The 16,055-nt window shown below is 37.3% G+C and overlaps 1 protein-coding gene across 1 annotated transcript in view; it reads right to left on the reverse strand.

The window, feature by feature from the left end:
• Nucleotides 1-315: 315 nt before the first annotated feature.
• Nucleotides 316-16,055, reverse strand: part of LOC149539593 (uncharacterized) — a 137,050-nt gene continuing 121,310 nt past the window's right edge. The window contains exon 20 of the mRNA XM_089800821.1: nucleotides 316-977. Within this exon, the coding sequence (XP_089656947.1) occupies nucleotides 945-977 (33 nt within the window). The 3' untranslated portion in view covers nucleotides 316-944. The remainder of the gene's footprint in view (nucleotides 978-16,055) is intronic.

A 16,055-nucleotide genomic window follows, 5' to 3' on the forward strand; every position in this document is an offset into this window, starting at 1 on the left:
CAAAACCTTATGCAAACAAGGAAAATATTGATTTTTTGAGAGGTAATGGAACTCTCTGTTTAGAGTTGGTGATTCTCGTTTTCCATCAATAAAGAGTGATGTATTTTATTCATTAAAAACTAATGTTCTATTGTTCTCATTAAAAACAACAGATTATTAATTTAAAAATCCAATTTCTTTCTTCTATCATAATGGAAAGTTGTATGGCTGAAGACAGAATATTAGCAAAGGAGTACCACAAAAGGTTTGAATGATATGTGATCCATCAATCAATTGCCTAAGATGTAAAAGCAACAATTCTTGATGGAGCCCAACTGCTTAAAATTGCCATTCACATTAGGTAAACCAGTGCCTTGTTCGCACAATCTGCCCCACCTTGAGCAAAGGAAAGGGAAAGGGGGCTTTTATAGTCCATGATCTGCAATCAGACTGGCGGTGGTACAAAGATTATTATATAAATTGTCGAACTGTTTTGACAACAAAGTGCTTGACTTGAAGTCAACTGGAATTTAATTGGCAGGAAGAATTACTTCCAGCTAATAGCAAGCTCAACTTCATATTTATATTGCTTGTTTGCACCATATTTATCACAATGCTCTCTGCTTTTAAAATCTTGTGAGTAAATATTATGCAACTCTCTGAGTAGTGCATGTGACCAATATACAACAATTTTTTGTTAGATGTTAGAAACATGTAAGTATTCTTGAAACTAACAGCGTCATATCTGAAGAATTGGTATTGATTATCAAAAAAATGCCGAGGGACAACCTTTTGCCCAGCTGCTTTTCCGCTCTCAATTATCCTTCTTGTAATGTATGAAGTTTCAAAACTAGGAGCCTTGGTACTCATTTAGAAATTCTCACAAGCAGACTTGCTTTACATAAGGAGAATATAACATTCTATCAATGGATTTGAATAGATCATCAAATCTTGTTGTTTCTGAGCTACTTCAGCCCATTTTTATTCTGTTCAAGCTCCTGTATGCAAAGACAAGCATTCTGTTGAAGTGAAAATGAAAAAATATCTTTAAATATAATAATATAATGAATAAAAAAGAAAAGCACATCATAAAAAAATATAAGGAATCATTCCACTGCTCATATTTTAGGATTTACTTCAAAAACCTTGTTGTTAGGTTCTTTACGATGAAAGGAAAATTTATAGATGCTATAAAATGATGTTATCAAGATTTTTGAATGAATGCTAGTAGAGTAGTTAAGTTAGATTTGTTTGATTGAGAACAAATAAAAAGAAATATGTTTTTTTAAATGTTCCAGAACAATTGTATCACCAAATGTCTCATTGAAGACCTATGATTTGCACTGCTGGCTATGAAAATATAGCCACAAAATGGTTATTAATTGTAGAAGCAAGACAAAAGATGAAGATAATTAATTACCGATTAAATGAAAAATCAAAAAACACCTATGCATCGAAAGACACCCATCTTTGTTATAAAAAAGTACTATCTAGAATCATACTGTCCTTTTGTTAGTCTATACAACATAAATTACAAAACATACACTACGGATGTCATTCGTTTTAAAATATTGAGACTTTACCCCAATATTTTTGTTAAATTATCATGTGTATTGAACAGCATAAAATATAATGTAAGCAAAGACTACCTGGCTACTAGCATAGAAATATACAGAATTTCTTCATTGAGGTAGATAATTTTGGAGAAATCTAGATTTTTAATTATTTTTGGCTACTGCTTATGATGTGTTTTACCCATCAAAACCCAATGATCTTACTTCCTGTCGTCCATTTTATTTGTTGATTTATGACTATTTGTATGTTCAGTTCAAATTTAAGTTAATGTTCTCAGGGTTGGTCATAAAGAAGTCATGTCATGATCCAAGAGTTCAAACAAACAAATATTTGCACATAGCTAGAAATAAATTATATTTCTGTTAGAATGATGAAGTTTCTCTAAGTGATGATTGCAGCAATGAATAAATTCTTAGATGCGAATGTAAATTATTTAAAGATGCAAAAAGAATATCTTGATAAGGGATAGTGATGAAAGTTCAAGACAAGTTTTTGAGCACTTTTTAGAAGAACTCGCCATTTTCTGAAAGTAGCGGTTAATGTTATGAAATTGTGCCTATAAGAAAACAGATAAAGATGGCACAGCTGTTACAAGGTTTTGTATTTTTTTTTCACTGTCTAAAAGATGTATGAGCTGACCAATAAAAATGATGTTTTGAAAGAATGAGGAAAAGAGGCTTTTCAGATATGAATTGAGGCTTGTCAGACGACAAAGGATATCCCCATCAGAATCAGAAGAGCACATGGCAAGAAGTCATAACAATGCTTTATAGTTTATACAATATCATGAGTACTATAATCATGCCTAACTTATCGAATAAAGTACACATTTGGGAGATTCAGTCATTTCGCAAACTGAGTTATCAAAGGAAAATTGTGCCTATAGGAAACATATATAGCAGGTGCACATTTTTAACAAATCATTACAAGTCTAAAATTGCATCATAAACAAGATAAGACCAATAAAAGATGATTGAAAAAGACAAAGGACTGATTCGTTTATCTCACTGCCTAGGTTTCACAAGGAAGTTAATGATTTGTGTATGTCAAGTGTCAACTGCACCTCTTTCAAACTGGCTGCTACCTTGAAAAATCACGTGCACTCTTCTAATATCTGCTTATCCAAAAGTACATCAACCTCTAAATTTCACCATCTGCTAGCATCAGGCACTAATATTTGCAAAGTCTTATTTATGTACTAAAATGACCTAGCAAGGATTCAGCATATAGTTTTGCAATCTAAAAAATAAACGAGAAAAAGCCAGTGATATTCGCAGATAGATTGACCAAAATGAAGGTGATGTGAAAGTATATGAAGAAGTTATCATTCACTCAGAACTCAAAGAACACTTACTTCTGATGTCCTTACCAGCATGTCCCTTTTTCTGATTTTTGCAGGTTTCAAGAGTTTCTGAAATGATGAGTGCCATATCAAAAGATGTTTGGGAGTTGCATCTGTCAATGAAGGATATTAAATTCTTATATTCTTCATTCTCTTGAGTGTAATTTTTTCATGCTTAATATCTGTAATCCCAATTAATCTCATTTAACTTTGTTGGTAAACAGATTTGTCAATTTGTATTTCTTGACAAAGTGCCCGCTGGTAGAGTGACAAATTGCCACAACATTTGAAGAGATCATTTGTTGGATATGATCTTCCTCTGTATTTGAGAGAGGCAGCTCCTTCATATGATAGTTATTTGATTTTTTAAACAAAAACTTACAAGGAAAAGAAAGAAATCCCACTCACTAGGATTCTTGATAACAGATATACACAAAGCTATCAAGTTTTTATTCAATCTATGTACTTCACCAAGTACTATGCAAGTGTATCCCGATAATGAAAATTAGATTCTCATGCCATTAATACACTTGCAAGATACTAAAGGAGGGCATTTTGTGATAAAACATGTGCGGCAATTGCCTTTATGAAATGGAGTGAAACTATGGAAAATTTATCATGCTCTAATACAATGAACACAAGAGAAAACATATGGACACATTACAAAGTTGAAAACACCTCCAAAAATTGTTTTGTATTCATTAGATGAAGTTACACAACCTCATAACAATGCTGCCTTAAAACCATGAAGTGCCAAAAGTCCTTAAAACATTCCTTTCACATACTTATACAGGCATTTCTCCTTGTAACTACCTCATTTCTCAAGTTAATAACTAAATATTTTTTGTGCATTTTGAATATGGTTACGAACCCAGCAATTCCATGCCAAAAAAGTCAACTATCTAATTTTGGCTTATATGACCATAACTGCTAATTACAGATAAAAACAAGGAGATAAGCATTGAATCTAAACTAAGAGAATACAACAATGAGAACAGACGATTTTGCTGTAGCATTACACTGGCAATCACCAGGAAGGCAATCTGAGCAATAGTTTATTCCCATGAACCCGAGGACTTGGTTCTGAAAGTTATGTATGCATTAAGGATCGGCAACATATACTGATAACAAGGAATGAAGACAGCATCAATTTTCAATTTCGAATTAATTTGTTTGTCTCATACCTCTATCAATTCCTGGTGATAAGTTGGTATGTTGCAGGCATCCAAGACAACTGAAATAACAGTTTTTTCATCCAATTTGCATCAGACACTATGTTTGCTATCTTTGTGTTGATTCTGTCAGTAAATGACTTTAAGAGAGCTTGCCAATCAATCTGTTTCAAAACTTTCATTGTGAGTGCACCTGTAATACTTGTAGTGACTTCTTCCAGTATTTTCATTTTATCTGTTCACAGGTTGTCAATAACTTCTCACCTTCAACCAAGCTTTAACCAATATTCACCAGCTTCGAATTTACACTCTTGCACCACATATATGTTTGATTATCTTCTGCATTGGCAAATACATTTTCACCAATCAGTGTGTTGGGATCGATTTTAGACATCGCTTGAAGTTCACCTGGTATGCTTTGTCAGGCTAGTTCTTGTTCTTTGGTCATTTTCAGCTCCTTGGCTATTTCCTGCTTCTGTAAATCAAGTTTCTCATAGATATCTTTTGCTTTGACCACAAAATCCAAAGCTTCAGTATTCATTTGAGTAGTCCATGCTTCAATCATTATGCTATAAGATCAGTATTTGTGTAGGTCCTCTGACTTTCTTTTCAATTATGCCTTCAGAAGCTGTGAGAACTAATGCAGAAATTTTTTTCTAAAGGTATATCAAAAGGATCAGCAATGGAATTGATATAGGACACTAAGGCTTGAACTTGATTTTTGAGCTGTCTTTTGATTGCTTCTCCTTCCTGACTCTTTGGACTGGTTGGGTTGGGGATATGTCAAAATTGTGAACATCTCCCTCAGTTGATGGCAGGCTGAGATATACTTTTCTGATGTTGAAGTCACCTTCATTGGCTTGCTCAATATTCTTTTCTATAATACATCTAGCCACTTCAACACAGACATTTCCCAAAATTGTATCCACTGCCCACCTTGATATTACCTTAGTTTTCTTTACTTCAGTTGTTTTTGGAAGAAGATTTGCAACTGCATCTATATTAAGAGTCACCACTTGTATCACCCTTTTCTTCTTTTGTAAGCTTTCTTGTAATCAAAATGAGGAAGAAATTGGCAAATGTTCTTCGATATCAGTGAATGATGGATTTAAGGATATTGCAGAGTTGGGAATGGGTGGTATCTAATCTTCATCTTGAGTAATATCTATCATTGGTATCTCAGGTGGGACAAAGTTATTATGAGGACAAGACACCATGTTGACAAACGATGAAACACCAGGACTTTGTTACTCATTATTACCAGGAGGTCGTTAAGGATGGCAGTTTCATTCTCTTCTTCATCTTCTTGAATTATGTTCACTGCTCTCCCTTTTGTCTTTATAACTTTTTCTTATTGTAAAGTCACCTTCACATGCTTTTGTCAAGTCATTTGATCTATTTGGGTCTTAATCATCTTCATTGTCTCTTAAGTAACCTGTTGTGAATTTTTACCAGAGATAGGTTTGTGTAGATTGGAGGAAGAAGAAAGTTCGTGACTGTCATTTTTCTTTCCTGAAATGGCTTTTTTATCTAAGGCCATATTAAAAAAGTCCATAGTCTGAAGTGCCCTTCACATAATGAAGCACACGCTTTGCTGCCATCCAATGATCAGCCTTAGGAGCTGTCATAAAGCGTGAAATATAGCTGACTGTGAAGCTAATATCAGGCCTAGTAGCAGAGAGGTAGATGAGGCTGCCTACTAGTTGCCTGTATGCAGTATCATCAACGGAAGGAAAATCAGACTTTGCTGATAACTTGAGAGCTTTCTCCATAGGTGTGGATGCAAGTTTGCAATACTGCATTCGGAATTTGTCTAACAGAGCCCTGGCATATTTGGACTGAGAAATGAATGTACCAGAAGACTGTTAAAAAACTTCAACACTTGGGCAATAATGCATGAGCCCAAGGTCAATCATATCAAAAGACTGGCATAAGTTTTGTTTGATTCCCTGAATCAAAGATGCGGAGCTGCTAGTGATGATCAAATCATCCACATAAATAACCAGAAGGATGATGTCACTGTCAGTAGTCTTTGATGTACACATTTGAGTCTGAAGAACTCCTCTCGAAGCCTTGATCATTGAGGTACTTATCAATTTTTATGCACCATGCCCGAGGGGCCTACTTCAAGCCATAAAGAGCTTTGACCAATGTGAGAACCTGATGGTCTTTACCAACAACCTTGAAACTAGGAGGCTATGTCATGTAGACCTCTTCATGGAAATCACCATTCAGGAAAGCACTCGTGACGTCCATCTGATGGATCTTCCAGCCAAACTGTGCTGCCATGGCTAGGAATAATCTGATGGTGCTCATCTTTGCAGTAGGAGCAAAGGTCTCCTCATAATCAATGCCCTAATGCTGAGAAAAGCCCTTCGCCACTAGACAAGCTTTGTACTTATCCAAAGTACCATCCGATTTGTATTTGATTTTGTGGACCCATTTGCAGCCAATGGGTTTCTTCCCTGGTGGAAGATCAAAAAGGACCCAAGTGTTCTTCTTTAGTAGGCTCTAGTGTTCAAATGTCATGGCCTGTTCCCACTTTGGAATTCCTTTAGCCTCAGAATATGTTTGAGGTTCAAACACACTATGAATGTTGACCATGAGAGCAAAGTTAACAGAATCTATAGTTTTGCCCTTTTTCCGAGCTATTCGCCCATCAATGAGCTCATCATCATGAAGATCAGCAAGTGTCTTAGCCCACCACTTAGACTGGATAGGAGAATGACCAATATTAGTACTAGGAGATGCTTGATCAGCAGGATCCTCATCAGAAAAATCTAAATCAAACTCAGGTGAAGCATCTACAAAGCAAGGTGATCCTACAGGAGAAGCCGAAGGTGTCTGTACAGGTATCACTAAAATAACTGGAGTTACAAGAGCTACTGGAGCCCTCCCATCAGGTGGACCTAATCGAAGTCAAACTCCCAAATCATGAGTCATCATAGGCTAGTCTACTGGATCAGGAACATGAAAAGCAAGCATGAAAGGTCCTTGCTGCTCATCAAAGACTACATCATGATTGTAGATGAGACGAAATGTCTCAACATCGATCAGGCAATAGGCTTTGTGAAGATAGCTATATCCAGCAAGCATGAGTTTCTGACTCTTGGCATCCAACTTGGTGCATGATGCATCAGGGACCCAAACAAAAGCAAGGGAACCAAAAACCTTTAAGTGACTAATTTTGGGCTTGTGACTTGACCAGGCCTCTTCCAGAGTTTTACCTTTGACCGCCACTATGGGTGACCAGTTCAACAGATAAACTGCAGTGTTAACTACTTCTGCCCAAAACTGCTTCGGAACATGTTTGTGTTCGAGCATTGAATGAGCCATCTCAGTGATTGTCCTATTCTAACGTTCAACTATACTGTTCTATTGTAGTGTGTGGGGTGTGGTTAACTGGCGTTTAATGCCATGTGTATCCAAGAAGCTGGAGAAAGCATTAGAACAAAATTCCCCCCCATTGTCTGATCTAAGAGTAATAATAGATTTCCCAAACTCTTTTTCAACTAAAGGTTTAAACTTCTGAAATACAGGAAATGCATATGATTTCTTTTTAAGGAAATACGCCCACATTTTTCTACTAAAATCATCAACAAACAATAGAAATTACCTGGACCCAAGAACAGGAAGAGTGGCTATAGGGCCGCAGATATTGGCATGAACAAGCTTAAGTACCTGAGAAGCTCACCATGAATCACCACTAGTGAATGGTGTGCAATGTTGCTTCCCAGCCTAGCATGCATCACAAACTCCAAGCTATTCAGTTTGAATCTCTGGCAATCGAAGAACAAGATCATCCCGAGAAAGCTATGAAAGATAATGCACATTTAAGTGCCCATATCACTGATTCCAAAGTGTGTTGACAGAAAATCGTTGAGCAGCCATAGCTAAGTCCTAAGAATCACCAGAATCAGTAAGTCTGAAAAGACCATGATCCTCAAGACCCACTACAATAGTAGACTTAGTCGCCCGATCAGTGATGGTGCATTGATGTAAACTGAAGGTGACTGCCAAGTGTGGAGAATGTCGTAGTAGCTGACTGACTAAGAGTAGATTTAGTTCCATCCCTGGAACGTAGTGCACATCAAGGAATATGAGATTCCTCCCAACAAATTGAATCTGAATATTGCATTTACCAACAACTGTGTCTTCTTCTCTACCACCAAAAATAACAGTTTGAATAAGGCTGGTAGTCAATAAACTAGTCTCTGCAGTGAGTGAAATGACGAGAGGCACCTGAATCAATGTACCAGGCAAACGACTTCACATAATCTGCAAGTCTTTTAGCCATGAAGGCATAAAAGGCAGATTTCGCCTACTCAGTGTGCTTTGCACTGTTCGCTTTGGGTTGTAAACCTGATTGCTTAGACTATGCAGCTAAGCATTTCTGACATTCAACCTTCATGTGTCCAAGCTTGTGGTAGTAGTTACATTGAATGTTCTTCTTTCTGGAACCATATGATGCTGGAGCAAAAGACTTCTACTGAGATGGCTGCTAAAACTTGCCTTTATCCTTTTGAAAGGATTTCGCAACAAAGGCTTCCTTTGTGGAGGTGGAACTGGAGCTGCTATCGAACTGTTGTTTCCACCGATCTTGCTGAAGCAGCAATGTGCAGAGATCTATAAACTTCAAATCAAGACCAGAAGATTGATGTTGAGAGTCTCAATAAAATGCTCATAAAATTTTGGTAAACTCTAAAGAGTGATAACCACAATATCCTCTTCCTCCATCTTGCGACCAATGGCAAGTAACTGATCACAGATTTCCTGAATCTGATTCAAGTGTGCCTGGAGCGAGGTGCGCTCATCCATGACAATAGAAAACAGAGTGTTTTTCAGAAAGAAGGCTCTACTTTTGTCAAAAGTCTCATGAAGACCTTTGAGATGTGTCCAGATCTCGGCAGCTGTCTTGCCAGATGGAATCTGAGAAAGTTGATCATCAGCCACAGATAATTTGAGAAGCATCACTGCCTCTCAATAATTCAGATCTCATGTATTTTGATCAGGACCTGGAGAAGTCGGACGCTGTGTAACACCCAAAACAAGTTGATCGGTATTCCAATATTCAAAAATTGCGATGATCCGCTACTTCTAGGTGCCATAATTTCTACTATTGAATTTGGAGTTAGGCTCGAGCTAAATATTTGTCAGATATGCCATGGCATGCTTTTCAATGAAAATTTGTGAAAATCTGTAAGGCACATTCTTCAAGGCAAAAATATGTAAGACCTAGAAGATTTGGAGAGTGACCCAAAAGAGAGCTTAAAAAACCCAAAAGGAATATGCTATTGTTTTTTGGATCTGCTAGCTCAAAAATTGAGGCACAAAAATCGAGACACCTAGAAAAAATGAATAACAACCCAGTGGACCTCTCGAAAAACCCATCAAGAATATGAAATTAAAATATTTTTCGACCCCAAAAATTAGGGTTTCGAGCAAAAGTTCAGTCGGCAGCCATGGAGGTCGAATTTGCAAAAAATGGCAATTTCCTGGAAAGAAATGGTTGTTTTTATTTTAGAGCTCTACTAGATGCAGAGGCCACACTGAAGATTGGTGTTATAACTCCACAAATGGTAGAGATTGCTGAGTTTTAACCAGCAACATTTTGCAGAGCCGTCTGAAAACAGCAGCCAAGAAACCAGACCTTTTTTCCGCAATTTTTCAGAGGACTTGGCCAAGAAACAAGATGATACTAGTGGCAAATTTGGTGGCCAAGGAAAATTTGTGATTTGCAATCAAATTGACCACAATTAGGCCACGAATCTCCAAAAACAAGGTTGTGATTTTTCTAGAAACAAATCTGCGATTTTCAAAAACCTCAACCAAAAAAACCTAGTTGAAAATCTCAGGGTTTTGAGATTAGAAAGCAAGGATCACAGAATAATTTCGGCAATTGGCTTTGATAATTTCGGAAAAGAAATTATAATTTTTTTAAAAATTAAGAACTAGGCTCTGATACCATATTACGAAGTAATTGGTAAATACTTGCTTGTTATTAACAAAGACCAAACGGTCAATTTATACAAAAGAATGAGACGATGTTTCCTTAAGAAACGATCATAAAGAATAAAAACATTCTATTCTAGAGAAAGCAAAAAACGAAAGCAAACTAAAGCTTATTAGATATTTACAATAGAAAACCATTAACTAATAATAGACAACTTATCTATTATTGTAATAGGCCAAGTGGTTGTAGCTTCAAGCATTTTATTTCTCACCAACTCTTCGGTCGTTATGATTAAAAATGTTGTCCTTTCACTCAAGTTCTTTTGTTTTTGGAAGCGACAAATCTATTGGCAGCAAAGGAATCGACCGTATTTTCTCATAATAGAACGGATCTATCAAAGTTAATTCATCATCTTCAATACTAATCACATCCAAGTCTAATTTGAGATCAACAATTGTTTCAATATAAGCCTTTTCTAGCCTCTCTTTTTGGCTTCGAAGCCATGTTCATAATCCTCCCAGAAGTCCTCAATATTTAAAAAATGATTGAAACCAAAGCCAAGTTTCAATTTGTTTCTAGCATATCCCGTACTCTCAAAGAGGGATCTCATAAAATAGGGATGTGAGTTAATCTTGCCAATTGATCTTTCAATGTTCTTAGCAAGAACGTTTGGCTCAAAACTCTAGTGACTATACCTAACTGTAAGGGAATATCATTCATTCATTGATTTCTGCAATTCTTGTTAATTTGACTAACTTCAATTTCATTCAATAGCAACTTGTCATCTACGAACCTCTGCAACATGATAGGGTATCTATCGTAACCTACCAAACTGATATGAGTGGAGCTTCAAGAAATGTATAAAACTATCATGTTATTGGATAATGACAATTGCTTATGATGATATCCTGAGCCCAATGTTTTCCTAGAGCTCTTTGACTGTGAGAATAGTGAAGGCATCGTTGACTTTCCTTAAATAATGCAGAGATTTTTCCGACTTTAACTATGGGTGATAGTTATAAACCAGTGTTGCATCATCATAGACACCATGGTTATTCAGCCTTGGCTGAATTTTCCTTCGAGTAGTAGCATAAAACAGATAAGATAAGATAAGATAATAATATTAATGTCCAACAAAAAACCACAAGGGTTTATGGGACTGAGCATACAAACAAAAGAGCTGCCCAAAGCAAGAGCACCAAACAGTGTCTGAGAAGAAATAAAACAAGATACGAAGCCAGAGAAGCCAAGGTAAGGACTAAGGATCCTTCCTTGGTACAATGAAACCAATCACAAAAGGATATAACCGTGAACAATCTAGAGTTTTAGATCGTCACCAAGAACCACTAGAGGAGTGTTGTCTAAAAAGACTGGTGCAGTGTCTGACTGATTTGGAATGAGTGATATTGGATGGCCTTTTCACGACCCATGGTGGAGACAAGGGGGGAGAAAAAGGCAGTAATGTGCTGATCTGAGGTATGACCCTTAGGTATGAGTGACTGCAAGGTATGCTTGCGAAGCTAGGTGACCTCTCGAAGCTAGAGTGCAAGACACCATTGGTCAATATAGCTGAAGAACGCTGAAAGCGAAAAAAAATCTCTACAAAGGTAATAAAATCTCCCTCTGATCTCATAGTAGATGGGACAGCGAAATATAAATTGGGTCTCAGTCTCAACCTCCGCCAAAGTACACAGTCGACAAATCCAATCCTCCCTAACCATATGGTGATCAATCTAGGCACGAAGATGGCAGGAGCCAACTCTGAAGGAGCCCAAAGAGAATTGTAGGGTGTAACTCAAGTGCCGATAACGATAGGCAGGGCAAACAATAATACCATTCTGAATCTCAAGAAAATGCTCAGCATAAAAGGCCATTTAAGATCGTAATCCACAAGGAGGATTACGCCAGATAGTAATAATGTATTGTCTATAGATATCCTGCCTGACATACTCATTCAACTCCTATCGTGAGGGAAGGACGTGTGCAGGGGCATCCAGCGACAACTAAGAAGGGGGAAGATGACCAATCTCAATCCCAATTGAACCCAACAAAGAGGTGGCCTGAGCATACCAACAACGAGATCTAGTGCTAGTGTCGGATCTCATAATCACAACTAAAGAACAATACACCAAATGAGAGTATCTGTGTCGGTCGACCTCCGAATCCATAAAGCCACGAAGCCGATGGAGGAACCAGATCAAGTCAAAAATGGCTGCAAGTTTGAAAGGATGAACTCCAAACTCGGCCAAGACAATCTTGTGGAGGATAAGTCCGTGACATCTAATGATACATCATAAAAGCAACGTCTAAACACATTTTATAGAGGCCCAATCAAACACAAGAAGAGAAGGTCCCCAAACCACCGAACCATAGAGAACGATCAATCGAACCAAAGAGTCCAAGAGGGACAACTTGGACGAAATGTCCTGAAAATGATGTCTAGAGCATTGTCTTTCGAGCATGGCCAAGGAACCCATGCCCTTACTAACTCTGGACTGAACAGTCGGTCTCAAGCTGAAGCGTGGTCCCGAAAACTTCACTCCGAGATACATGTAAGAAGAAGTGATCTCAACCTCTTGCCCCATATAAAATTAGTGATTTGTTTCAAGCTCCAACAACTAGTTATGTAAGCAATCACTAATAGACCAATCAATAAATTGGATGCCTTCACATATAATATTGATGGACAGGAATATCAATCTTTGAAGTCATGAGAGTCCTTTTTCCTGTTACCTTGCTGAGGAAGATCACCATATTGACAATGTCGCCATTCGCTAAGGATTTGTGAATAACTTTTGACAATTGTGACTTCCCCTTTCTTAGTGCCAAGATCTAATTCTTAGCTATGGTGTTGAGACAATGGTCTCTATTATTGATGAACTATTCTTTTGCATAATCTTTGCCAGCATTGAAGGACTAATCTCTAATGGGCAACTGAAACATGAGTGCAATGGGACACCAATTTGAGCTTGGCTACCATTCTGCTATCATTTGCAACTACTTCTCCAGGGTTCGGATTGTATGCTCTCATGCATTCTACTACGAGTTCTAGGTACTGAACAAACACTGGGTGATCTGCTGCATGAGCTAAGCGACTGTCAAGAATCTTGGTCGCCATAATGGCTTTTCTTAATTCTCCATCGACTTCTTGAAATATTGTATGCTAACATTCCCTAGTATTGTGTCACTTATCTATGAAACTGTGCACTTGAGCATGGGGGCATAATCATGCCCCTGATATTTATACTACATTGTGCTAGACTATTTCACTATTGGCTGCAAATAAAATGTGTTTCTGAATCACTTCTTATTACAATCTCTTGCAAACTTTTCCACTTGTCAAGTTAATTTTTCTTTTTACATAAGCATGTAGAACCATAGATCAACTTATCGCCGATATATAGGCAATAAGTCGTCTTACAATGATAACTCGATCCAGGCAACAATGTACGCCAAGATATCGCCGCTAAATATCACCTATAAATTGGCAAGTTATCACCAAGATGTCACCTAAATATCGGCAAATTCTGAGAAAACATTGCCCACGGCATGATTTTGGTCTATGACAGCCCGATAACCACCCATTATTTTTTTTTTCATTGGCAGAGAGATTTCTGAGAGGGCGAATAGCTTTTGGAGGAGAAAGACCACCATTTACAACCATCCACATCGATTTGTTGTGGACTTGGAGTAGATTCGAAGAGTTTTTTCAAACAAATTCAAATTCACAAGTAAGTTTTCAAAATTCTCTGTTTGTTTTGAAAACATTTGGTCTTGTATTAAATGCATCCAAGCTCACACAAACTCTCTCATACCATTTCCAATCTACTCTAACTCCTTTTAGAAGGTAATGAATAAGATCTAATAGCAATTTTTACAAATCCTTCATAGTTTTCTCAAAAATTTCATCTTTTACTTTAAAATTCATAACTTAAAACCTATGTTTAAACTTATCTAAAGTTTTAAACTAACTCAATTTATTTCTAAATTTATCTATTGAATTTCCAAGTTTGTGCCCTCATTTTGTTTGTATTGTGTAGGTTGATTCTTCATCAAAATGGCAAACATGGATGCCTCTACAATTGGGTCTATCAATACCCCAGTAGATGCATGTTCATTAGGATATGTAGGAACATGCCCTAAAGGAGCTAGAGACAAGGCAGGGAAATATGCTTTTGAAGGACCTGACTATAATAGTGTGATATGCATAAAATGTGAAAAAGTTGTTAGTAGAGGCATATCTCATTTGAAATACCACCTTGGAGTGATCGCAAAGCGTGATACAAAGGGTTTGCGACAACATCGCAGCTGATTTAAAGAGAGAGATGAATGCCTCCTTACCCTTCGGCAGCACAATAATATGGCACCAATATATCTGGGGGGCGGTACAATATATGGGGGTAGGCTGGCCCTACAATTCTAAGGGTAGAGGTGCAGAATTATAGAAACGGGTAGTAGTTGACCAACCTTTTTCGCACCATCTGCATGCAGAGGTGGGAACGACAAGTGGAGGTAACAAGATAGTTTTTGAGAATACTTTATCACCCATTCACATTACCCTTACCCAATGGGGGTAGGGGCCCCGACAACTTCTCTTATGTGCCCAAGAAGAGAAAATGTTGCAAAGGGAAAGGGCAAAATTGGCCATGAGGGCAGCCATTTTTGAATTGCGAGGTATCTCAAGACTCACAGTATCTCCTTTTTAAGAATCGTTTATTATTTTACAATCACCATTATTTGTTTAGAGTTTATATTTTACTAAAACAATGATCATTTAAAAATGAAATAATGTGGGTTGTGACCAGGTATCCCAGCAAACCTTGAGGAAGAAGAAGCACTTGAGGGAATAGTGGGCTCTCAACATGGCCCACGGATCTGTAAATCTACCATTCCCGTCACTTCCACTAGTTCTACTAGACCACTGCCACACACATCTTCTATAGATTGTGCACAGAAGCACTCCTGGAGCACAACTATCACTAAAGGGTACTAGGTAATACAGCAATGTGCATCAGCAAGCTAATATTCAATGTGTCAATTTTTGGTTTTTTAACATCTCGTTGAATGTTGCAACTAGTCCCTATTGGCTGAATTTTGTGACAGGAAAAACTATGGGAGGTTTGTTCACTTTTTTTATTTTTTAAATATTTTACATCTTTACAATTTACTTTTTTTTGTTCAATATAAGTTTTCTTTTAATCAAAGTTGTGTACTTAATGCCAACTTAATCCTGTGCTTCTAGGTTTCTCAAAGATGTTTCTAGGGGTAAAGATGTGGTTGATGATCAAAGATTTAAGTGGAAACAATTTGGCTGCACCATACTTTCAGATGGATGGATAGATGCAAGAAACTATACTATCATCAATTTTTTGGTTTCTTGCAAGAATCAAGTGGTCTTTTTGAAATCCTTGCGTACCTGAACAAGATAAAGGAAGCTGAAACTTTGTCTCTAATGTTAGAGCAAGTTGTGATGGAGGTGGGGGTTGCTAATTTGGTGCAAATAATAATCGACAATACAACAGCATATGTGGCTGCGGGTAGGATCCTCCAAGATAAGTATAGCACACTTTATTGGCCACCTTGTGCAATGCATGTCCTTGACCTTCTCTTGGAGGATAGAGGAAAATTAGATCGGGTGAGACCAATTGTAGAGGATACAAGAACGACAACCAAATACATCTACAATCACCCTTGGGTTATCCGTTTGATGAGAGAATCCACCCATGGGAAGGAGTTGGTAAGACCTGCTGCCACAAGGTTTGCACCAATTTTCTTAATGTTGCAAGAATCCTTTGAAGCAATTGTTTTTAGAGTCCAAAATGGCTAAACTCAAGCTATCCAAAGAAGCCTAATGGATAGAGTATTGCATATATCGTCTTTGACAGCCACATTTTCGATGGTGCTATAGAATTTGTGAAGGTAACTTGGAAGCTTCAAAAGTTGAATATTTAATGTTGTATTCAATAATCAAGTCTTTCATTATTAATTTCTAACTCTAGTCTCTAATTAATGATTATCTTTTTCTACTTTTCAA

Source organism: Cupressus sempervirens, chromosome 9 (assembly GCF_028749045.1).
Source record: "Cupressus sempervirens isolate cs-2001-9-10 chromosome 9, ASM2874904v1, whole genome shotgun sequence".
In the NCBI taxonomy this organism is placed as follows: Eukaryota; Viridiplantae; Streptophyta; class Pinopsida; order Cupressales; family Cupressaceae; genus Cupressus; species Cupressus sempervirens.